Below are 25136 nucleotides of genomic sequence, written 5' to 3' on the forward strand. Positions count from 1 at the left end.
ATGCATACACAGGATCAGGCACTGGGTCTCGGAATACCTCCTCGGTTTTTCTGTTCTCCTGATACAAGAATAAATTTTCGGAGAAAATTTTATCCACAGGATCTGTCACCCGGTTCCGAAATACCTCCTCGGTTTTCCTGTTCTCCTGATACCAAAAAAAATTTTCGAAAGAGATTCTATACACAGGATTGAATGCATACACAGGATCGAATGCATACACAGGATCAGGCACTGGGTCTCGGAATACCTCCTCGGTTTTTCTGTTCTCCTGATACAAGAATAAATTTTCGGAGAAAATTTTATCCACAGGATCTGTCACCCGGTTCCGAAATACCTCCTCGGTTTTCCTGTTCTCCTGATACCAAAAAAAATTTTCGAAAGAGATTCTATACACAGGATTGAATGCATACACAGGATCGAATGCATACACAGGATCAGACACTGGGTTTCGGAATACCTCCTCGGTTTTCTGTTCTCCTGATACAAAATTTTATTTTCGGCAAAAATTTTTATTTCCGAATTTGAAATACCTCCTCGGATATCCTGTTCTCCTGATACCAAAAAAAAAAAAAAAAATTTCGAAAGAGATCCGATGCACAGGATCGAATGCATAGACATGATCAGGCACCCGGTCTCGGAATACCTCCTCAGGATTTCTGTTCTCCTGATACAAAATTTGATTTTCGGCGAAAATTTTTATTTCCGAATTTGGAATACCTCCTCGGGTATCCTGTTCTCCTGATACCAAAAAGAAAAAAAAAAAAATTTCGAAAGAGATCCGATGCACAGGATCGAATGCATAGACATGATCAGGCACCCGGTCTCGGAATACCTCCTCAGGATTTCTGTTCTCCTGATACAAAATTTTATTTTCGGCGAAAATTTTTATTTCCGAATTTGGAATACCTCCTCGGGTATCCTGTTCTCCTGATACCAAAAAAAAAAAAAAATTTCGAAAGAGATCCGATGCACAGGATTGAATGCATAGACATGATCAGGCACCCGGTCTCAGAATACCTCCTCAGGATTTCTGTTCTCCTGATACAAAATTTTATTTTCGGCAAAAATTTTAATTTCCGAATTTGGAATACCTCCTCGGGTATCCTGTTCTCCTGATACCAAAAAAAAAAAAAAAAATTGCGAAAGAGATCCGATGCACAGGATCGAATGCATAGACATGATCAGGCACCCGGTCTCGGAATACCTCCTCAGGATTTCTGTTCTCCTGATACAAAATTTTATTTTCGGCAAAAATTTTAATTTCCGAATTTGGAATACCTCCTCGGGTATCCTGTTCTCCTGATACCAAAAAAAAAAAAAAAATTTCGAAAGAGATCCGATGCACAGGATCGAATGCATAGACATGATCAGGCACTGGGTCTCGGAATACCTCCTCAGGATTTCTGTTCTCCTGATACAAAATTTTATTTTCGGCAAAAATTTTAATTTCCGAATTTGGAATACCTCCTCGGGTATCCTGTTCTCCTGATACCAAAAAAAAAAAAAAAAATTTCGAAAGAGATCCGATGCACAGGATCGAATGCATAGACATGATCAGGCACTGGGTCTCGGAATACCTCCTCAGGATTTCTGTTCTCCTGATACAAAATTTTATTTTCGGCAAAAATTTTAATTTCCGAATTTGGAATACCTCCTCGGGTATCCTGTTCTCCTGATACCAAAGAAAAAAAAAAAAATTTCGAAAGAGATCCGATGCACAGGATCGAATGCATAGACATGATCAGGCACTGGGTCTCGGAATACCTCCTCAGGATTTCTGTTCTCCTGATACAAAATTTTATTTTCGGCAAAAATTTTAATTTCCGAATTTGGAATACCTCCTCGGGTATCCTGTTCTCCTGATACCAAAAAAAAAAAAAATTTCGAAAGAGATCCGATGCACAGGATTGAATGCATAGACATGATCAGGCACCCGGTCTCAGAATACCTCCTCAGGATTTCTGTTCTCCTGATACAAAATTTTATTTTCGGCAAAAATTTTAATTTCCGAATTTGGAATACCTCCTCGGGTATCCTGTTCTCCTGATACCAAAAAAAAAAAAAAAAATTTCGAAAGAGATCCGATGCACAGGATCGAATGCATAGACATGATCAGGCACTGGGTCTCGGAATACCTCCTCAGGATTTCTGTTCTCCTGATACAAAATTTTATTTTCGGCAAAAATTTTAATTTCCGAATTTGGAATACCTCCTCGGGTATCCTGTTCTCCTGATACCAAAAAAAAAAAAAAAATTTCGAAAGAGATCCGATGCACAGGATCGAATGCATAGACATGATCAGGCACTGGGTCTCGGAATACCTCCTCAGGATTTCTGTTCTCCTGATACAAAATTTTATTTTCGGCAAAAATTTTAATTTCCGAATTTGGAATACCTCCTCGGGTATCCTGTTCTCCTGATACCAAAAAAAAAAAAAAAAATTGCGAAAGAGATCCGATGCACAGGATCGAATGCATAGACATGATCAGGCACCCGGTCTCGGAATACCTCCTCAGGATTTCTGTTCTCCTGATACAAAATTTTATTTTCGGCAAAAATTTTAATTTCCGAATTTGGAATACCTCCTCGGGTATCCTGTTCTCCTGATACCGAAAGAAAAAAAAAAAAATTCGAAAGAGATCCGATGGACAGGATCGAATGCATGGACATGATCAGGCACTGGGTCTCGGAATACCTCCTCAGGATTTCTGTTCTCCTGATACAAAATTTTATTTTCGGCAAAAATTTTAATTTCCGAATTTGGAATACCTCCTCGGGTATCCTGTTCTCCTGATACCAAAAAAAAAAAAAAAAATTTCGAAAGAGATCCGATGCACAGGATTGAATGCATAGACATGATCAGGCACTGGGTCTCGGAATACCCCCTCAGGATTTCTGTTCTCCTGATACAAAATTTTATTTTCGGCAAAAATTTCAATTTCCGAATTTGGAATACCTCCTCGGGTATCCTGTTCTCCTGATACCAAAAAAAAAAAAAAAAATTTCGAAAGAGATCCGATGCACAGGATCGAATGCATAGACATGATCAGGCACTGGGTCTCGGAATACCTCCTCAGGATTTCTGTTCTCCTGATACAAAATTTTATTTTCGGCAAAAATTTTAATTTCCGAATTTGGAATACCTCCTCGGGTATCCTGTTCTCCTGATACCAAAAAAAAAAAAAAAAATTTCGAAAGAGATCCGATGCACAGGATCGAATGCATAGACATGATCAGGCACCCGGTCTCGGAATACCTCCTCAGGATTTCTGTTCTCCTGATACAAAATTTTATTTTCGGCAAAAATTTTAATTTCCGAATTTGGAATACCTCCTCGGGTATCCTGTTCTCCTGATACCAAAAAAAAAAAAAAAAATTTCGAAAGAGATCCGATGCACAGGATCGAATGCATAGACATGATCAGGCACCCGGTCTCGGAATACCTCCTCAGGATTTCTGTTCTCCTGATACAAAATTTTATTTTCGGCGAAAATTTTTATTTCCGAATTTGGAATACCTCCTCGGGTATCCTGTTCTCCTGATATCAAAAAAAAAAAAAAAAATTTCGAAAGAGATCCGATGCACAGGATCGAATGCATAGACATGATCAGGCACCCGGTCTCGGAATACCTCCTCAGGATTTCTGTTCTCCTGATACAAAATTTTATTTTCGGCAAAAATTTTAATTTCCGAATTTGGAATACCTCCTCGGGTATCCTGTTCTCCTGATACCAAAAAAAAAAAAAAAAATTTCGAAAGAGATCCGATGCACAGGATCGAATGCATAGACATGATCAGGCACCCGGTCTCGGAATACCTCCTCAGGATTTCTGTTCTCCTGATACAAAATTTTATTTTCGGCGAAAATTTTAATTTCCGAATTTGGAATACCTCCTCGGGTATCCTGTTCTCCTGATACCAAAAAAAAAAAAAAATTTCGAAAGAGATCCGATGCACAGGATTGAATGCATACACAGGATCGAATGCATAGACATGATCAGGCACTGGGTCTCGGAATACCCCCTCAGGATTTCTGTTCTCCTGATACAAAATTTTATTTTCGGCAAAAATTTTAATTTCCGAATTTGGAATACCTCCTCGGGTATCCTGTTCTCCTGATACCAAAAAAAAAAAAAAAAATTTCGAAAGAGATCCGATGCACAGGATCGAATGCATAGACATGATCAGGCACTGGGTCTCGGAATACCTCCTCAGGATTTCTGTTCTCCTGATACAAAATTTTATTTTCGGCAAAAATTTTAATTTCCGAATTTGGAATACCTCCTCGGGTATCCTGTTCTCCTGATACCAAAAAAAAAAAAAAAATTTCGAAAGAGATCCGATGCACAGGATCGAATGCATAGACATGATCAGGCACTGGGTCTCGGAATACCTCCTCAGGATTTCTGTTCTCCCGATACAAAATTTTATTTTCGGCAAAAATTTTAATTTCCGAATTTGGAATACCTCCTCGGATATCCTGTTCTCCTGATACCAAAAAAAAAAAAAAGAAATTTCGAAAGATATCCGATGCACAGGATCGAATGCATAGACATGATCATGCACTGGGTCTCGGAATACCTCCTCAGGATTTCTGTTCTCCTGATACAAATTTCCACTTCCGGGGAAACTTTGCATTTTCAGGGCCGGTAGAATATCAATGGAAAATGCGCATTTGGGTACAATGAATAATAAATAAACAATCAATGTAGCGGGTTTGTCTAGGTATGTATATTTAAAAATCAGCAACGAAAAATACATGATAACATATACATATTATGAAATATTTTATGTTTTCAATCAGATAAATAGTCATTCATACATTAAAATAATATCTTCGACCAGTTGTCTTATGAAATAATTCTAATGTTTTCAGCCATTAATTGTAATATTCACTTCACATAAACACATGATATGTCTCAATTATAATGGTTCTTTGGCACATATACTAATTCCTTCCCAAATTACTCATCATTGACTGCAATAATGTTCCATATTGCAGTTTGATTGCTTGGTATAGTTATCCATTGTGCTGATCCTCATCCACTGCTAGATTTTGTCGAATCTCCTTAATAGTGATGTCTGCCTCGCATTTATTACATTTTGGTAAATTATCTGTGAGCGTTCGAAAAAATTGTCAAGGAAAACGAATCTCCAATATAGAAGGTGGGGCCGTCCTCATGCAAAATTATAATGGTTGTCGTGAGAGCAAATCTATAATGAAAAGCGGTAGGTACCCAAAACGGCAACACAAGTTCACTTGGAGGCGACATAGCAAAGCGAAAGCGAAGTAAGATGTCGATTGTGAATAACAACATCATTGCTGTGAAAAATATTCGCCGTGCATTCTTTTTATTTGTGCCTGAACGTCTGAACATGGAGGTCCTCCGATCGAACGTTTGTGGAACGATTTACAATTAGAGGAGACAGTCGTGACAAATAACGTGGCACTTCTAGTCCAATTTTTGTCAGAAATTAATCATGTAATTCATTGGCTGAAAAATTGTCAATAGAATAAGATTACATGTCTAATAGGCTTTTATCAGAATACTATGGAAAATAAAATGTTAATTTCTATTTCAAATCGAAAAAAAATCAAAGACCATAATCATTGCTAGTCGATCTTCGCATCCGTTTACGAAGGTCCAATTGCTGCAGCCTTGCCGTTTTTTATACTTAACTTTCTCTCCTGATAATGCCTAATTCCACACCATCTACACACATCACATATCTTTTTCCAGATTGATCTTATCACGAATTATGATAGCTTGGAGTGTATATTACGGAAACAGTATATTCTTTACTAAGGAAAACCATTTCCAACGACTACCGGTCTGAGTACTTTGATTCCGAAATCTAATATTCAGGATAGTGAATTGTTGTCGACAATCAACTAAAGGGAAATTGTAGCATTTCCGTACATCGCGTACAACTACCTTAGACACGAGAAAAAAGAATCCAGAAGTAGAATTTCAGTTTTATTATTTTTTTTTATTCAACTGTTATTTTGTTTGCACTTTTTTCATACTGTACTATGGTGTAAGGAGCACATTTTGTCGTTTGTATGTATGTACATCGGCATTGATTTCGTTTCTTATAAAGATCTTCATCTCAGTGATATTGATCGTTTTTAATAGTTGGATTGTGCTCGGGACAAGATGTGAATTCACTGAATTGATCATATTTGATTCATACGCTTTTCCACGTTAGGATTCATGCATATTTACGTGTTTTATGTTTACTTATATTATACAAATTAAAAATAAAATTATAAGACATAGTACATCGTACACTTGAAACGTGAAATCTCACAAAATATTCATATCTTTGTACAGCCATATTTAACAAGAACACGATCAATCTCCTGCGATGGAGAGACCTTAAGAATTTTCCAATCTTGGACTTGGAGGTGACTTTCTGGATAGTGTATTTACATACAACTGTTTCCCGCTGAGGAAATACATTACGACATAATTTGATATTTATAAAATATCTCTATTTTTCAACCCCAGAGTTTTCACTCGGAAAACATTCTTTTTTATTACGTATGAATCCATATGGTTAACCGCATGTTTTCGGTGGTGTAAATCTGTTACTCTCGTATTGTTTAAAAAATAATCATATTTGTCATCGGATCTGTCGCATAGTTAGTGCTGATCCCAAAAAAATCCTTATTTCATTCATGTATCAAAGAAGAAAAATGCATTCTACATTCAATGAATTCACTCAGTTATGCTTTTATAAAAAATTCTCTTTAGTACAACGGAGGTAATTATTTTTCATAAGTATAAATAGTTTTCATAATTACACATATGTGTATATTACATATAACATGATGTTACCTAAAATCTAACTTATCACAAATCTACAATGTAAATATCTACACTATTTATAAACCAAATTGTATCGTTATTTTTTCATGGTGCACGGTGATTTGATTAAATTTGCTTATTTTTTTTCACCTTAAATGGTTTCTATTACAACTCTGTGATTTTAGAATGATATTTATTCACTTGTAAGCTCCAAAATGTGTAAGATTGAAATGAAATTACCGATAGCATTACGAAAAAAAATGTTTATATATAATAGATATTGTATAATTATTTGAAAGCTCGACGCAACTATTATAGTAAAAGCATTCAATTCGACGTTTGACCGAAATTGGTCAATAAATATCAATGAAAAATATAATAGTTACACAATAATATGAGCAAATGATGACGTTGAAGTGAATAAATAGATCAGATAATTTTCAAAAAAGTTCATGATAAAAAATAAAAGAATTATCTGATTGTGAAATATGATAGTTTCCTTATACAATACAAAATAGTGATTGGCAATAAGAATAAAATAATAAAGAGTGGCGAACATGCGGCGTTCTATACTAATACTGCTGCCTAGACGTCGGATGTATTTGATCAAACCAAACTTTGATGATTGACTCAAAACATGAGAATTGAGGCACCACAAGCTAGATGTTTTGGATGTACATCCAATTATTCTACAAATAAAAATTTTCAACTGGTATTTGTGAACGTGGACGACTGTTCCTTAATTTAACGTCAAAAATTTACATCAACAGTCATTCTAAAGTTTTGTTCCTATTTTTTTTTCTTTTCTTTTTACAGAATTTGATTGTATAAAATACAAAAATTATAATGGTTTACTTTGTAAACAACGGTAAAATATTTCTTTACGCCGTAGAATATCTCACAGGAAAAATTGAATCGTCTCAATTTAGAAATTGATAGACTAGCATAGCCATTCATTCAGAACAAGATGTATTTGTCTTCGCTTTCAGCAAACCAGTGCAAAATCCGTCGTATCTTAAAAACGAACACATTAAAAAACATGTTTTCATTTATTTTGTTTTCTTTCGTCACGAATTTAGACGATGGGTATGATAGTTGTACATTTTAGTGAAGTGCTCAATGCAATAATTCCCAAATAAATGATTTCAAATTTGATAAAAAAATAAAACTCGAAGAAATCTCCAAATGAGTATTACTTTGCATTCACCGGCAATTAAATATATCAAGCATCAAGAAAAAAGAGAACAAATATTGCGAACAAATTATCGCGCGTAACTTTTTTCTTTCGATCTCCCCGTGTTCGATATTTAGAGAGTGAGAAAAAAACACAATAAATCATGACAAAGTTTTATTTATGTATGTTCATAGAAATGTAGGATCTCAGAAATGGTTCAGTAAGAAAATCGCGATATAATTCGAATGCTAATTGTAAGTAGCAGCGATATTAATAATGCGCTGTAGTACAAACAAATTATTTATATCCGAAAAATAATTAAAATTATACAAGAACAAAATAAATATTATGGCACTGAGTACTTCAAGTGATAATCCTAATTCTTCAGAAAAAAAATCTACAAATTTCATACCAAACTCGGTGAAGCATATGCACAATAATTAATAAGACATACGATAAAACGCGTACGAAAGCTAATTCAAATAGCTTCAAACTACAGATTATTATATCAATGTGTCCATCTAGGAGACATGTTTTTTTCTTTCTCTCTTTTTCTTTCTTTCGCTATCGCTTTCACTCTTACTCTTACTCTCTAACACACAAGTTTGTCACTACATCATCGCACACTACTAAGCCAACTGTACAAAATTGACATAGTTGGTAATATATTTCGGCTTTTATAAATACAGGGAAGACTAAGCCCCACTCACGTCACGTCGCACGTTCTATAATAATTTCTTCTTTTTTTTCTCATCATTATTTCAATTGACCTAGACGCATCATCATCATCGCTTGTTCGCTCTATTTTCCGTAACAGTCTGGAGGGAATGAATATAGAAGCCAGGGTAATTTGAAACTCAGCGAGGAGCAGGGCTCTTATAACTGGCACCGAATGTAACGGTGGGTCAGTGTTGAGTTTCGTTCAGGACCTGTGCCCCTTCGATATCTTTTGTATTTGATTTTTTTGAATCCTTTTCAGGATTATCCCATGCTTGTCTTCTACCAGATGCAAAGACCAAATAGAACATTCCACAAACAACGTACACAGCCGCAGAAATCATGAACACGATCCTCCACTGCGCTTGCGTTGGCTAAAAGTGAGAGACAAGTTATTGAGTAATCACTCATCCACATCTGTGAGAGGTAAAAAAAATAAATAAATTTACCTTTCCAACAATGATATGACCCGCTGTGATTGGGGCGAGAAGTCCCGCAAGATTAGCAAGACAATTGGTTAAGGACATGAGGATTCCAGCGAATCTAGGCGATATGTCGAGATGGTTTACTTTGAAACCAGAGTATATACCACCGTTGAAACCCACGCCAACAGTGAGAATTGCGACCGTGAGCCAAGGATTACACCCTGTGTAGGAGGCGGCTACCAAAGCAATAGCAGGGCCAAATTGACCGATACTGTTCAAAATTTTGCGCGTTACTCCATGGCTGAAGCGTTCACTGGAAATCATCCAGTCGGCAACGTGGGATATCAACATAGAGAAGATCCACATGGCCAAGTATGGAAGTGCGGATACAGTACCGTTCTGTGAAAATATGTTGTACAGTATTATTATCTCATCATCTCATCTCGTATCATAATTTTTTTCAGAGCAGTGTGATAGATCCAGTGACATATGTCTGAATAGAAAATCCTTACCGATTTGATATCGAAATGAAGGACTTGTTTCATAAACGTGGGAAGTTCAGTCATGAGTGTTTCGTACCCATAATTCTGACCCATATGAGCCATAAGAATGGCCCAAAATGGAAGAGATGTGACGATTGACTTCCAAGGAACAGGTGGAGACTGAAAATAAAAAAAATAAGAAATTGCGAACACGTGATTATTTATAGAATATATCTTGATAATTATCCGTTGTATTATTTTTAACACCACCAGACAGCGAATATAATTAAAAATATACTCACGGATACACCAGCAGCCCCCCAAACTGAACTAAGAATGTATTTCTTCTCATCCTCAGCGATGGATGGATGTTGTTCTGGATCCTCGTGCACAGATAAGAGGAATGCAATACTCCAAATAGCGCCAACTATTCCGAAAACGTAAAAGATCGACGGCCAGCCACCGTCAAATCCATATTCAGAAAGTAAACCACTCAGTGGCATAGAAACAACAGTTCCAAACTGGGCTCCTAAATTCGTAGAAACAAAAAGAATGATTATAATCAACATTAAAATCATGAGATGTTCAAATGGTAATTTTTTTTTTTTTTTTTTACAACTGAAATTGTATGAATGATATTCATGCTGTATGCAAAATGAGACAAGTCATGGATGCAGACAAGTGTTACTGTCTAAATTGTTCCATTGGAAGAGGGAAAAAGAACCAATGCAAAAGAGCCTGTCTCTGAGAACCTCTGTCACGTAGATATGTGCGAAATGAGCCCAACAAGCTTACCAGCATAGACGAAAGCCCCCATCCTGCTTCGTTCATTAGGTGGAATCCACTTGGCCAGCAATGCGTGCGTACAAGGCACGATAGGACCCTGTAATAGGGATAATCCATTCCTAGGGGGAGGAAATATACCCGAAGTGTCAAAATGCGTTCACACTCAGCAAGTATTTATCCTTTATTCTATCACCAATACCATCAGTAGTGGTATTAATTAATTAGTCGGCATATCCTCCAGACGGAGCCATCTGATAAAGTAATGATGGACTAGGCTTGCGGAGCAATTATGATATCGTAGATTTTTGAATAACTATTTAATCTGATCGATTGTTACAATCTTAAGCCTTCCAATAATATTAATTGATTGGAATTAAATTATACAGCAAACCTAGTAGCCAGTCCTCTTATCAGCTACTACTTTTCCAATAAAATTTATCATATGAGAATACAAAAATTGTGAAGGTAATCAGCTGACCAAAAATAAACTTTGAAATAATTTAAAAAAAACTCATAATGCTTGTCATAATCAACTCAGCAGTGTCACTAAAACCAATCAACATTTTTTTTTTACAAGAAACTTTCATTCTGAAAGAGAGAAAAAAAACGAAATATCAGTGGACCCATATCAAAGTGTCCAAGGTTTTTTCAATTTCGGTTTTGTCTATTAAAAAGATTTTCATGATACTCATTTGTTATCAACGATGGATACAAATAGTGACTATTCAAATTATTTACGACATACAACCCGCACATTGCACAGGTACCAAGAAATTAAGTGAACCAGTTTTGAATACAAATATTGGTCATTCATCGATGCAAATATTTCATGCGAATCCAATTACCTCAAAACATGTTGAACAACTTTTGCTGGGCAAACATGAATCCGGCTTCAGAATTTTTTTTTTTATCACGTAGCAACCGCTGAGTTTGATGTGACGAATTGTAACACATGCATTCTTTCCACTTTCATAAAACCCTAACGATTTATTCTCCAAAGTCCACTTACCTCTCCAAGGCCCTGAATGAATCGAACTAGAATCAACCACCACAATCCACCGCGAGCTGCAACTGGCACAAGCAGCCCAAAGACGGAGTTTATCAACATCCCCCCGCCAAGGAAGTATTTGGCTCCATACTTTTTCGCAAGTACACCAAATGGAATTTGCGTGATCACATATCCATAGAAAAATGAACTGAGTACATAGCCTTGCAACGAGGTGTCCCAAATAAATTCTCCGTCAGCTGCAGACTGCAATGAAAGAATGACAATAGAATTAATCGATGTGAATAATAATTTTCAAATTTACAAATTCACATAAGAAGCGATAATACAAGTTCAAGGATCAATCGTCGAAAGTCAGAGATGGAACATTAATTGGTAATCATTAATTGTATAACTCCCGATAATTATATAAAAACAAATCATCGACGGTATGTGTGGTTCATTACATAACACGTGACACATTCAAATCAATGTTGGAAATATATCGATTAAACTTACAGAAGTAGTATTCAGCACTCCTTCACATTCATCGTCGACAAAATCCTCAGCTACCGGAAGCGCAGAATGATTTACCATAGCGACAATCGCGACAGACATGTTTGTTCTCATAACGTATGCATTTGCCATGCCGAGAAAAAGCATAAATGTCACTATGTGACGTGACCCCACCATAGCTGAAACAAAAATAAGAAGCATCTAATTAATAATGAATCAAGACCAAGAAAATTTAACGAGAGTAATGATCTTTTATGTTTTTACATCACAAATGTCTGGTGCATCCTTTCCTACCTAGATGTTCTTAACGATTTGAGTGAAATATGATTACGGATGGGGCAGATACTTGACCTTCTAACTTCTCGAATCACCGAAAAAAAGAGTTCTGGTAAAGGTTTAAAGATAAAATATCGTACGTTCCTGAACTATATGAATGAACAAAGATTAAAAACTTTCCATTTTGATTATCAGAAACTTTGATTTACTTGACAAAGTGTTTTTTTCCTTTTTTTCCTCATGCTTCTGGGTAATCGTTATTGGTATATCAACAACGACCTCAATTATTATTGGTTCATCAATATATGTATCGAACGTAATTTTCAATATACGTACAATATTACCAAGTGGAAAAAATAATAGGCTCGAAAATTGTTTTTTTTTTCCTCATCCTCACAAATATATCTTTAATGACTTCCATTGTCGTCATAAAATTCTATCAAGGCATCATAAAAGAAAAATTAAATTTCACATAGAACGCATGTGGCATCGGCATATCTCAAATCACCTCATCATACCGTATAATTTGATGAATTCATAAAACATTTCCAATTCAAATATAAATGCATTTACTCGTATAAAACATAGTACATGAGTTTGTTGTATACCACCGGTATGTAATGTGTATACAGACGGTGTTTGCTATGGGCTGTATGGCAGACTGGCGACAATCGGTCTTGATGCTTGGAAAACTTCGATCGGATGTGAAAAATAATAGATTGAGACTATAAGTAATACCGTGTCGTCAATTGCAGACGCAAGATGATATTTTATCGCGAAATGCAACAGAGTGTAACATTACAAACAGAATCGATAAAAAATTTAATACCTCTGAGGACGAGCACTTACGATAAAATACATGCGTTCTCAATCGACAAATGAGAACAATTATTTTCTATATTATTCATCAATGTCGGTAGATGTATAGTATGATCGAAGCCATGTTACGTATGCGGTTCACAATTTTTACAGCCTAGTTTCATCTGAATTTATGCGGAGATCATACATTAGCGAAATGGTCTGATTTTTCAATGAGAATGAAAGGGAGAAAAAAAAAAAAAAATGGGTGACATCTGCGCGGAAACTGTTTTTAAAAATAATATTAAAACTACATAGCAATAACTCGGAATTTCAGTACACACTATCGCACGTATATTTATATAATTACATATGTATGCGAATCGGAAATAGTCTGGAAGTTCTGAACGAATTTAACCTTGCGACGGATTTGTCAATCTGCTTACGAAGACGACCTCAAACTCGTACGCGTACAGTATCTGAGTTTCAGCAATTATTGCAATTTTTATCTTAAAAATTTTCAGTTTGACTTTAATACGTTTGGTAGCATTGCACATAATGTAGGTACTTAAAGTTCAAACATACAATTAGTAAAAAATTCACGCGCAACGTATAGCAATAATTACATACACTATAATTATAACATATTGTATGCAGAGATTTTCAAAAGAATAAAAAATGCAATGTATAGAATATATATGTCGATATGAGCAATCGACATATTATAATGATCCCACATAATTGCAGTTTGTTGAGTCGTTAAGTATACCTTTACATTGTTCTTATTGTTAGTCGTATACATGTATATTGTGCCTACATATTATACATGTATAAATAACAGTTTAGCATGTACGTCACGATATAACACATATATATATATATACAAGTTGAGCAAAATTATTATTACACATTCTTTGGCAAGTGGTGCATAGTTTAAATCCACCGTTATATCTATAGCACGAAATAAGAAGCCAAGAACCGCACACCGTTCGAGTGCGAAGAAATAATTTTTAGTGCGAACACGCGTACAAAAACCAAACTCGAAGGTGAATGTTCTTCATCAGAGGGGATGAAAGTATGCACAGATCTCATTGATTGTAAAAAAGAGAGAACAACTCTATTTCTAAATTAATCTGAAAAAATCGCGAAATATAGTGTCACATTATTATCGCGCGTATGAACCTACTTGCGAATCGAGTTAGTAAAAATTTCAGTAGAACAAATGAGATGAAACGGTGGTTGGAAAAGGAATGGAATGTTGTCTTGCCAGTGGCTATTAAAACTTTCGCCGAACTTAGGTAGACACAGACGTGTGTAGTGGTCCTTCGAGGTCCGATCCGGATCCTGATTAGCATGTTTTTCTATTTCAAAGGGATAAAAGAACGAACGAAATACAGGGATCGTTAACATATTTATTTATATTCATCGAACGTAAGGCTACTGCTCTCGCGCCCTCGAAGAAGTCAAGGATAAAAGTTCCTCGATCAATCTCGTCGCAGGACATGGGACTTACTTTATTTCACGAATTCGATTTTCGATAAATTCTCATACGATTAAATATCATCGCCGGAGATAAATCTGCACGAGTTGCTTATAATACAGATCAGATTGATCATAATTGTTGATCGTTCCTGGCAGCTGAAAGTTCATTCTTTAGGTCAATGCCACAAGGAGCTGGGGCTGCAACTCTGATGCAGATATGATGACGGTGATAATTAAATTATTTACATGATATTATTTGTTCGAGATGACGATTAACGACCGATTAGTCATCATTGTTTCTCGTACTCCAGATAGTAATTCCTTCTTTGTTTTTTATTATTATTATTTTTTTTTTATTTTCTTCAAGTTTCACTCCACACATCAAGCCATAAAATAATCGTTCAAACAAACAAGATCTGCGATAATGTTTCCATGGTTCTCTATAACAAACCGAGATTACGCAACCAGTAATTATCGCGACACGGCAATGACTATATGACGTTAACGGTGGGTCAGTGGCTGCCAACTTATATGTGAACCTTTGTGCGCACGGATATGAAAATTCTTCGACGAATTCTCAATCACAGAGGTATACACAAGATGCAGAAGGCGGAAATGTACGTACGTATTTATGTAATGGTAATCCAAATTAAAGACAAGTTTTTTATGAGTCGATTGAACCTTGAAACAGTTTCCTTAATCACGACTATGTATTGCTTTACCCTATTTATGGAATAACGATCGAGCTCGAGAAGAAAATGTTCGAGTGACGATAAATGATAATTGACTGATATAGGCAATGAAAAATTTTGGTAAAAATCTAACTCGACGGTCGAAGGCAACTTGCTTACTTCTTGTCAATTTTTTTGCTTATCATTATAATCATTGCCGAATGATTTTTTTATTATTATTGAGATACACATATATCTTTTGTATATGCGCAGTAAATGTTTTTCAGATTTTTCCCCGTCATTTTTTCCTTTTTCCACAACCGATATTTACATGTATATGCATGTGTTGAACCGAAAGTTATATTTAAAAATTGCGAGGCAAGTTATTTTAAATGCAGAATCGTAGTTATTGAATGAAAACTTTGCATTTACTTTTTGATATAGGTAATAATCGCAAATACTTGGCCTTTGAACGGCTGAGGAATAACATAAGAATATAAAAAAAAAGGAAAATTAATAACAATATAACAATAATATTAGTTGCAAACGAAGGTCAGTCGATACGTTTATTGGCCGGAGGCCAGTCAGTCATCGGTCGTTGCTGGTCATGGTTACCTACGTTTATGTTGGTTGTTATAAGAGGAAAGTATACGTATGATGAAAATTGTGCGTTTATGAATGTCGTATGGATGTAACGTGAATATCCGATTGCCCCGAATTATCCTGAAATAAAGATTACATCTACTCGAGATTCGTACGAGTAAAATATATTAAATGTGCGAAGTGTGAATTGTCTGAATGCTGAGAACGATAGTTGATTGGTATTCTGTTTTTGTTCGCAGAAATATTATGGAGTTTTAACGACGCACTTCTGATATTCAAAATGAATTCAGTGAATTCCCGTAGGGCGGATCAGTGATCAGATGTCAATAACATTCACGATGATAATTCGTATCAATAAGCGCAGGTCATTCGCCAATGATTAATCGTCAAGAAATACAAATTTCGGAACAATAATAATATTATTACTACAAATACCATCGCAGAGGGTGTGATATCGAATGAGATTTTTTTTTTGGTGTATCAAATCACGTTGTAGGTGCGACTGTGTTAGGCTCTTTGAAAAAAAACTGAGTCAAGGGAACCCCCTAATTGCGTAGTATTCTGGCCATTAATTAGTTACCACATTTCGGCCAATCAGATACCATTGAGCTACGATTCAATGGTACACATAGAGATATATAGATACCCGATACTTTATCAACGGCAAAAATCGACTGACAGAAAAAAAAAGGTGTCAAGGAAACCCTATTTTTACCATTCTATAGTGATTTCAATGCCTTTATGGAAAATTATAAGAATTTCGCTGCAGATTAGGATCACCGGAATTTGGGAGAGGCGTGTAACGCTGAATGAAATTTTCAAATTCACGACAAGGACAAGCGTGGATGTCGGGTGTAAATATGGAAAAAGTTGTCGATTCGAAGCAAAGTCTGTTTAGGAATAGTTTCTCAGCATTGGGAAGTAGAGAATAATTCGATACTTTCACCCTGATTGAATATTTTCGGATATGAACCACGTGACACAGATCGTGATCTAATTCCGGCAGATTTTATGACACACAAAGATAAAAATAGCGATGTGGCCTTCAATAGATCCTGATCGATAAGAACGATTTCAGTGAGGTTCATTCACGTGCTATGTACGCGCGTCGGTATCTGGACAACGATCTGACGTTTCATCATTTGTCGTTCGAATGACGAGAGGCGACGCCGGCAGTTGCCATGGTTTTTTCTACATCTGACAACCCGAGGCAATACACGAGATCTGGATCAATGATTCCGCATTTTTCTACTTAACGCCGATTGTTTTGCCCACCTATCTGACATTATTTACTCATAATTCTACAGAGTGACGACCATGACGACACTAAAATGATAACGACGATAGGGAGCTTTTCTTTTTCTATCGGCGGAAAATTATTTCGCCGCAATCTAACAACGGATCTGAATATCCTGGCGTACTCTCTCGATTCGTCGAATGCGTATATTTCCGGTGGTGAGTTAAAATAGTATCGGGGGAAAATCCAGCAAATTTCTCGGCAAGACAGTTTTCCGATGGCCGGCTGTCCTAGTAATTCATTCGGTAGAATCTAGTTTCTATGACGTCTGCGTGGATTTTCACGGCGAAAAACGTCGTGCATCGTTTGATGACTCACGTCCTAGACACAGTTGAGATACGACGCGTTTTTCGTATACTCTCGGTGAACATCGGTGTCGATCGTGATGACCGCCAGCCGGTTAGCACGTGGCGTGCCGGTGCTCTTTGGAAATAGCTGCTAAGCTTCTGCTACCGCTGTTTGTAGTTTCGTTAACTTTTCAAGCTCCGAGAAATAAAATGAAGTTCATCATTGCCAAGTTATTAGAGAACAGGGAAAAACTAACGTTCACTTATAAACGACTTCGGTCTTAACTCTATTCAAGTACCTGCAGCGCTAACGTCATTTGAAAACTCCTATAGGATCACGTTCTTCCTTTCGCCATTCGGACATTTTATCCTCCCGTTTGATCAATCGTTCCTGGAACCTCGTGTACACGAGGGACGCTGTTTTCCACAATCATCACATGCTACACCCACCGTTTCTACAGGACAAAATTCTACCAACAGTCAGCCTGTACGAATAATATCACAATGACAACGTTGTATGATGCTCGAGTTGTCATACAGAAATTAATCCAGCGTAATAAACTACGACAGTTTATAATCTCGATTATGATGTTGTCGTCCGACGTCGTCGTGATGTATTGGCTGTTGGTGGAGTATTCCACTCGGGTTATGCTGGGTGAACAAAATGACAGAGGGGAAACTAGCGAACGCACGTTACGTTTGCGAGCTATGCATTTCGTTGCAGAACGCGTGTGCACGTTTCTACGTCGGACGAACACGCGGTACGTGAAGTATCCAACCCTTAGGGTAGAGACGTGAAAACTTCCGAAGTTTTTTTTATTGTTTCAAATTTCGTACCTTTTTGCTTCTGCGGCTTATCTGCCTCCTCAAGACCGGATTGTTCCCAAACCAGCACGTGGCCATTTCGGTCTCTGTTCCCGCCGTTGGCTCTCGCACTACTCATGGCACAACAACTTTTATAGTCTTTATGGGCAGGTTACAGTCCCTGACTGACTGACTGAATGACTAAACGCGGAGCACCAGCCACCAACGACTGCTCGGGTTACACTGCCGAGTTAGTTTTAAGAGCGGCAAGAATGAGCAGCACCGACAGACCGGACGTGTGTGTATGTTTCGTACGTCTGCTCTATAACACACGTAGCGACGCGTCACGCACACAGACGGGGCAGAAAAACGGCAGGGACAGAGACGTAAATTCGTACTCGCCCTACTCAATAATACGTTCTCAACTTGGACGCTAAAAAATCGTGTACCACGCACGATCGGCGTACACGATAAACTAAAAACCAATTCGCGATACCGAGTAAAGTGAACTTTGCGTAGGTAGAGAACTCGGTTTTGTTTCGGTCGTTTTTTTGTCGTCCGCCAGTTGACTCGGCTAGTTTACCCGTTGCGAATAGTTGGCTTTTATTTTACTTTTACTTTTACTTGAATTTTTTTTCCTCGCAATTCTATTTTCCACCTTCCCCGAGGTTGTTGAGACAAATTCGAAATTCGCGACACTGGTTTAGCGCGAAGCACGGTACGTGTACGTTTTTTTTTTCTCTTTCAGTTTGTCTCGGAGAAATGGGATCCACGCGTCGACAATTTTCTTCGCTTCCGATAAGTGTAAAAAATATAAGACGCGGTAGTTTTCCGATCCACTATACTCTTATGTAAGCTAATTAGGTAGCTAGATTTGTTGCATTTCAAACAAGTGAGAAATCTCACGAAATTCAGTTTCACATCAACCGCGCCACCTTTCAGCCAAACGCTGTACCGATATTTCAAGTTCAATTATTGCAGCGCCAAAAATCCGAATATCGAAAAGCGATTCAATAGACTAATCCCCCATAAAATGCAAAGTTGATTCTTTCCTATACCGTCAGCACACACAAACTTGTTTTTATGACCTCCGTCCTTCGGGAGCTCGCTCTTTATAAACCTTAGGGCAATCGCTTTGCCAAAGGCAGGTGCATCAATCGTAGCTCAAAAAGTGGGGGTAAGGACAAAATTAAAACACACACGTACGTATGTAAATTACACAGTCGAATTAACAGTGGGATTAATCAGTGACTGATAATAGTTCCTTAGAGAAGGCGGGGCACAGCCACTCCCCCTTTTAATAAAAACAGCTGATATCAGGGGCGCACCATTTTACTCCTATTTAATTTCTTTCGTCTCCTTTTTTTTTTTTTTTTTTTTAATATCAAGTCCTCGTCGATTAGCCGAATATTTGCGATCGCCTTGGCCTACACGCGACGCACGAGATCTGAATCTCGATTCGCGCCACGTGTATCACTCGTGAATCGTGTGATTCGTATACTGTACGTATTTATCGCGTCTCTTGGTATTTGAAAAAAAAAAAAGAAAAAGAAGAAAAAAAAAAAATAATACAAATGTACGTACGTAAGCAGAGTTCACGCACACGTTATTGAATGACTTTTTAAACGCACGTTTTATGCCGGGCGACAGCTGTTGCTCGGGTGATCGTCACACGACGGAGGATTGCAATAGCTGAGTGACCTCTTACATCACTAGCGGAAAGGCCCGATACCTTGAAATGTTTCAAAACCTAAGAGACATGTATAGAAATTTGACGATAATGAGGCGTTGAATAATTTCCAGGTTTTCAAATCCTCGTTCTCGAATACCTAATTCAAAGCGATATCAAACGGAAGTATAATTTTATTGGGGGAATTCGAAAAAAAGGGGGGGGGGGCGTGGTTGTCCTAAAAAAAAAATTCAAACTCCAAGGAAGTGTAATTCGAGACGATGATAATCGCGTGACGGCTCGAAATTCCGTACAGTAATACACTTGGCGAATCGTATCTAATTTTCCTTCACGTATACGTATCGTCGCACAGAGATGTACGTACGTATGCGGTACGTGTGTATTTTATTAGTCACATACTCGTACGTGTAGTCTGACAATTGATATATGACGCGAATGCGATAATGATAAAACAGAGCGGGGCGTACACCCTGTGTTCCTGTGCAATAACGATGCAAATATGGTACCGTAGAGACGAAGAATGAGTCGCGTCGATTAGATATCAAATATTTACACGATGTAACGAATCTTGAAAGAATTAATCTCCCAAAGGCAAACAGTTTACTCTTACGGAACACCGTACGCTGACATTTTTTTATTTTTTTATTTTTTTTTATTTTCCTTCTCAAGCAAACGTGATGTACAGATGTCACGACGGTGATTATTGTTATCGTACACCACTTGGCATACTAAGATTTCACGTGAAATCATTTTTCTTCACACTTCACAGATATTCATACGAATCAATCAAGTACGAAGACAGGAAATTGGTTTGCAGTCTGGGCACGATACCGATCTGAAAACGTACGCCTGTATCGAACACGGGGAATAATCCGAATGATAACGATTGGAGATCAAAATCCGACCGGTGTATTACAACGATGCATTTACAGAACAATGATACTTCTGTACGATCGATTGTTCGATCATTTCCCTTGACGTCACTGATGTGTCGGGTTTTCAAGGAAATCGTGTCAGATATCATATTCACGGATGATTCCGGCGTGATTAGGTGTGCGTTATCGCGATAATATAATTTTCCGTTTGATACGTACCATGTGGATACGGGGATTTCGTTAAGCCAATAATCTGACAATTTATTTAACATTTTTTTTCGAAGTCATCGCGCATGACGCATTTATTACGCGTATATGGAGATCAGCCTGATACCGCCACTTGTTGAATATAGTCACCTAATGGCGATTATTCATAAATTCACCCCTCGGGCGATCCTTTGATTAATTTTCGTAGCTGGTACGTTAAAACGCGTGCCCGCTCCATGAAATTAGTACACAATAAGTCGCTACGCGTTTAAATCGCTACGCGTATATCGACAACTACCTTCGAATGATCAGCACGTGATCGTTTCCTTCGGGTCCTGGTAGTTTGTCGGTCGAGGTTACGTGATTTTTGAATGACTTATTACACCACACGATCCTCACTTACATGGCCCCACGAAGGTACGAATTTTTTCAACGAAAGCTAAGCTTGTGACTAAGAAAGAAAAATCCAAGAGGTCCAAGTTCGTCGAGCTAATTCTATTCGGCGAGTAGGTGATTAATTAGATAAAAAAAATTGCTACAGTCATAAAATACGTTTTAACGTTGTCGCGTGCACGACGATACCGCAACTTTACAACGTATATCATTCGAGCTGACGATGCAGTATGAGTGCTTGAAATTTTCGAGGACGGTTGATTTCCACTGCAACATTAGGAAAACGAAAAAAAAAAAAAAAAAAAAAAAAAAAAAAAAAAAAAAAAAACGTTGAAGTCAAGCTACTTTACGGCGAACGGAAACGGTGTTGTCTAAGCAATTTGATCGCGTTGGAATAGCCGAGAATTGGCATGACTTGGCAAGATCACTTGCATTACATTTCCGGGAAGAGAAAAAATAATTGAGAAAAGAAGGATATTTACCGATTACGTAATTGAAACGATCAGAGTCATATCGCGAGTCATTTCCTGCCAGGGGGGAGTTCGGTTGATGTTATTTTTTCTATTCTTATGAAAAATTTCATTCCTGTAAATTATCAATCTTTCCCAATCACGTTCAAAATCAATCTTTGCTCACGTTGATCGGTATTTGGCATAAGACCTTTGCCAAGGGTAAAATAATACGTTACAGGTATTCCCGTTGCAGCTCAGCCAACTTTACTGCGACGATCGTTCGTAACTGCTCTTGCAAAGGTAGAGTATAATAGATCACTATTGTCGTACGCTTATGATATAGGTAATAAATGGTTTAATCATTTTTTCAGGAGTCTATCGGCTCTGTGGCAGACACGGTCATAACTCCGTTCGATCAATCGTTCGTGTAGAGGAATTACGGCGAGTAATATAAAGTGTACGACATATGAAACGCGAGAATAGTCTTTAAGGATGAACTGCAGAATTGGCGTAGGGTTCTTTGCGTTCTCGATATATACATGTATACAATCTATGGTTCTGGCGTTGCAAGATTGCACCAAGTTGAAAATTTAATTGTCTAGAGCGAATCTCTACCGTGGGCCGCCGTCTCGGAGTTGCCTCTGCGGTTCCAATGTATCGCAGTTAACTCAATTGGCGTTCATTGTTTCTCGGTACTCGTTTGATAAACTACTCCCGTTGCATCGCGAAAGCTCTCACATCCGAAACAATTTGACGGAACCGCACCGTCGTTGCGATATCGCGATTACATCGGCATACGAGCACGTGTCGTTAGAATCAAAAATAGAATGAAATGTCATTGAACGTGACAATTGATAATCCGCCGTCTGTACACGACAAACGACACCGTATACCGCATAGATATACATATTGTTGTAGTTTATAAAATGTAATCTGAACTTTTAAGTGAAGCGGTAACTCGATCAACGGAGCAAAGGACTTTTGCCTGATCAAATTATATCTCTTAAGAACAATTGCAGCGTAGCTATGATAAAATGATGACGACGGGGTTTCTGTGTATGAATTATTTAGGAGTTGAATGTTGTAAATGCGTAATTGCGAGTATTATGCCCTCGGTAAAGCTTCGTAACCGAGCTTTTACATCCGTGCATATAACACGCTACCGTAGATGATCAGTTGCATACGTTGTCTTTTCAACGAATGACGAGAGGGGTTACACAGAGAGGAATGGCATTCCTTGCGACGGTTATTATAAATTGAAATGACCCATTGACGAACTGCGAACACTCTACCGCTCCGCTTGTTATTTTATGTGCGTATATACTGTACGGTACATACGTGTACGTACGTCGTTTTTAGTTTGTCTTTTCACATACGATCTTTCTCTCTCGTCGGACTAAACTCTCATCGGTGTTTGCGTGTCTATGATTGCCTAGGCCATGACCCGTTCTTGTTAACTAATAAAGGGATTACGAGCCCGCGCTCAATTTTCCAGAGTCGTGTGTGTGCTCAACATCTTAACATCGTGCGTAAGAGATCTTTAATCGGTAGAAATGTTTCGCGTGATTTGTTGTTTTTTTTTTTTTTTTTTTTTTTTACAACGGTAACGGCGTAAATGGACACGTTCAATCCAATTAACGAGATGTTTGTCTTTTCCGTTAAACAAGATCATTAAAAATAGACGGATGGATCGTGAAAATCTTTGACTGTAGACAAGTCAGTGAGGAAAGAGCTGTCGTAGATACGGCTTTCAAGAATTGTATTCCTTGGAGAAAGAAATAACGTATTTGAATTTCAATTGTTCAGTCAGATGGAGAGCCCATTTTATTTTCACCGAACTTGACTGACTAAAATTTTAAACAAGTACACCGAACGGAATGAATTTATCTTATTTCGTATCGGTATCGCTCGTGAAACGTGGACTACGGGTAGATAATATAAAATAAAATGATTGCCCATAGCCGGTTCACGTGCGTCGAACGGAATAAATTATCATTTATCACTTCAGTTTATTCAGCATACACGTGATGCGAAATTACTTTCATAGCACGTGTATGGAAGCAGCACATTTGGCTAATGTTGCGCAATCTCATTTCTACAAGTTTCGAAGGTGACGCGAGGTTGCTGAACGTCTTTTCTATACACGTGATTTGTCTCTCTCTCTTTCTATCTCTCTCTTCAAGACTATATTGAGAATTTCCGTCAGTTATTACGATAAACTTTCGTCATATTCGAATTCTGTGATGAAAATTACTCGAGCAAAACATTTATCGCCAAAAATAATCCAAATAGATGTTCGGTAGTTGTGGTTCATCGTGTCAATATGTTTCACTAGGATTATCATATTTTGTTTTTACATAGTATGTTTTAATCAATAATTCGCTATACGTATCGAATTGTCCTGATTACGAACACAATAGAAAAAAAAAAGAATGGTAAATCTGCGCCAGATGAGAGCCGCAAATTTTCATGTCATATAGTCCAGACCGTCATGATCGGTATTCTAATTAGAAGTGAAACAATGAAAAAAATAGAACAATTAAAAGTCACTTCAATTGCTGCTGTATTGTTCATCAAGAAATGAGCAAGGTTTCGCAATATTCGGCCTTCGCGAACCGAGATCAACATACTCTAAAACCCTTGAGATGCGAAATAATTTGTCGGCACAATGTTTTTTCGTTCCATGAAATAAGTTTTGGCAATTTTATAATTTTCGACTTCAAATGTGGTTTTTTTTTCTCTTCATTTTTCACTACTGCGAAGTCTGTCGTTTAGTGTTAAGCTGGAGTTGAATAACTCGGATTTAGTTTATCTACTATATCCTCGATATTCCCCAATACTCTCGCAGGGAGAGCTATAAAACATTAAATTAATACTAGAGCAAATATCGATAAGGTATACTGAGATTAGGGTGCCTATTGTAGTTTACAACGTTGTGTTATCCGCACCCATTTTGTACGCGTCAACGTTGTTACTCACCGAATCAACGGTCTCTCGCTATTTTTTCCCAATCGAAATGCATCGGGATTGATGATGGAGAAAATCCACGGTTCGAAAACAGCGATGAAATAGTGCCAAAATTATTCTGGCCAATGATACTCGTAATATGCGTAATATTTGTTGTTGTCATCCCGCACGTCGCGCTATACAGTTCACCGTAGTTGCAACGGATAAAAATAATCATACTTCAGATGCGAGGATATTTTCAGATCAATTAACGTGCCAAAAGAGTCTGCGCGTTGCTCGTCGCATCTGCATATTAAATTCGTTTATAAGAACGATGCGTCTCCCCTGATCTGAAACGCGTGATTTTTATGCGAAATTAAATGCGGCGGATTAAAAAATTTATACAACAAAAGTCACGTGGAAATTCCGTATGAGAAAAGTTTGACAATTTAGCTCGG

General features: G+C 37.4%; 1 protein-coding gene across 6 annotated transcripts in view; it reads right to left on the minus strand.

The window, feature by feature from the left end:
- Positions 1-5970: 5970 nt before the first annotated feature.
- The window catches only part of LOC105691700 (putative inorganic phosphate cotransporter), a 112788-nt gene continuing 93622 nt past the window's right edge, over positions 5971-25136 (minus strand). For 3 of the 6 annotated variants that reach the window (XM_048651821.1, XM_048651820.1, XM_012410377.3), the window contains 7 exons: positions 11901-12076; positions 11406-11648; positions 10406-10493; positions 9913-10139; positions 9641-9790; positions 9153-9527; positions 5971-9077 (listed from right to left, as the gene is read on the minus strand). In XM_048651821.1, the coding sequence (XP_048507778.1) occupies positions 8892-9077; positions 9153-9527; positions 9641-9790; positions 9913-10139; positions 10406-10493; positions 11406-11648; positions 11901-12076 (1445 nt within the window). In that variant the 3' untranslated portion in view covers positions 5971-8891. Of the gene's footprint in view, positions 9078-9152; positions 9528-9640; positions 9791-9912; positions 10140-10405; positions 10494-11405; positions 11649-11900; positions 12077-17342; positions 17367-17610; positions 17767-18148; positions 19190-25136 lie in introns of those variants that run through there. The other 3 variants (XM_048651822.1, XM_012410376.3, XM_048651823.1) reach the window with 3 other exon arrangements.

Source organism: Athalia rosae, chromosome 3 (genome assembly GCF_917208135.1).
Source record: "Athalia rosae chromosome 3, iyAthRosa1.1, whole genome shotgun sequence".
Classification (NCBI taxonomy): Eukaryota; Metazoa; Arthropoda; class Insecta; order Hymenoptera; family Athaliidae; genus Athalia; species Athalia rosae.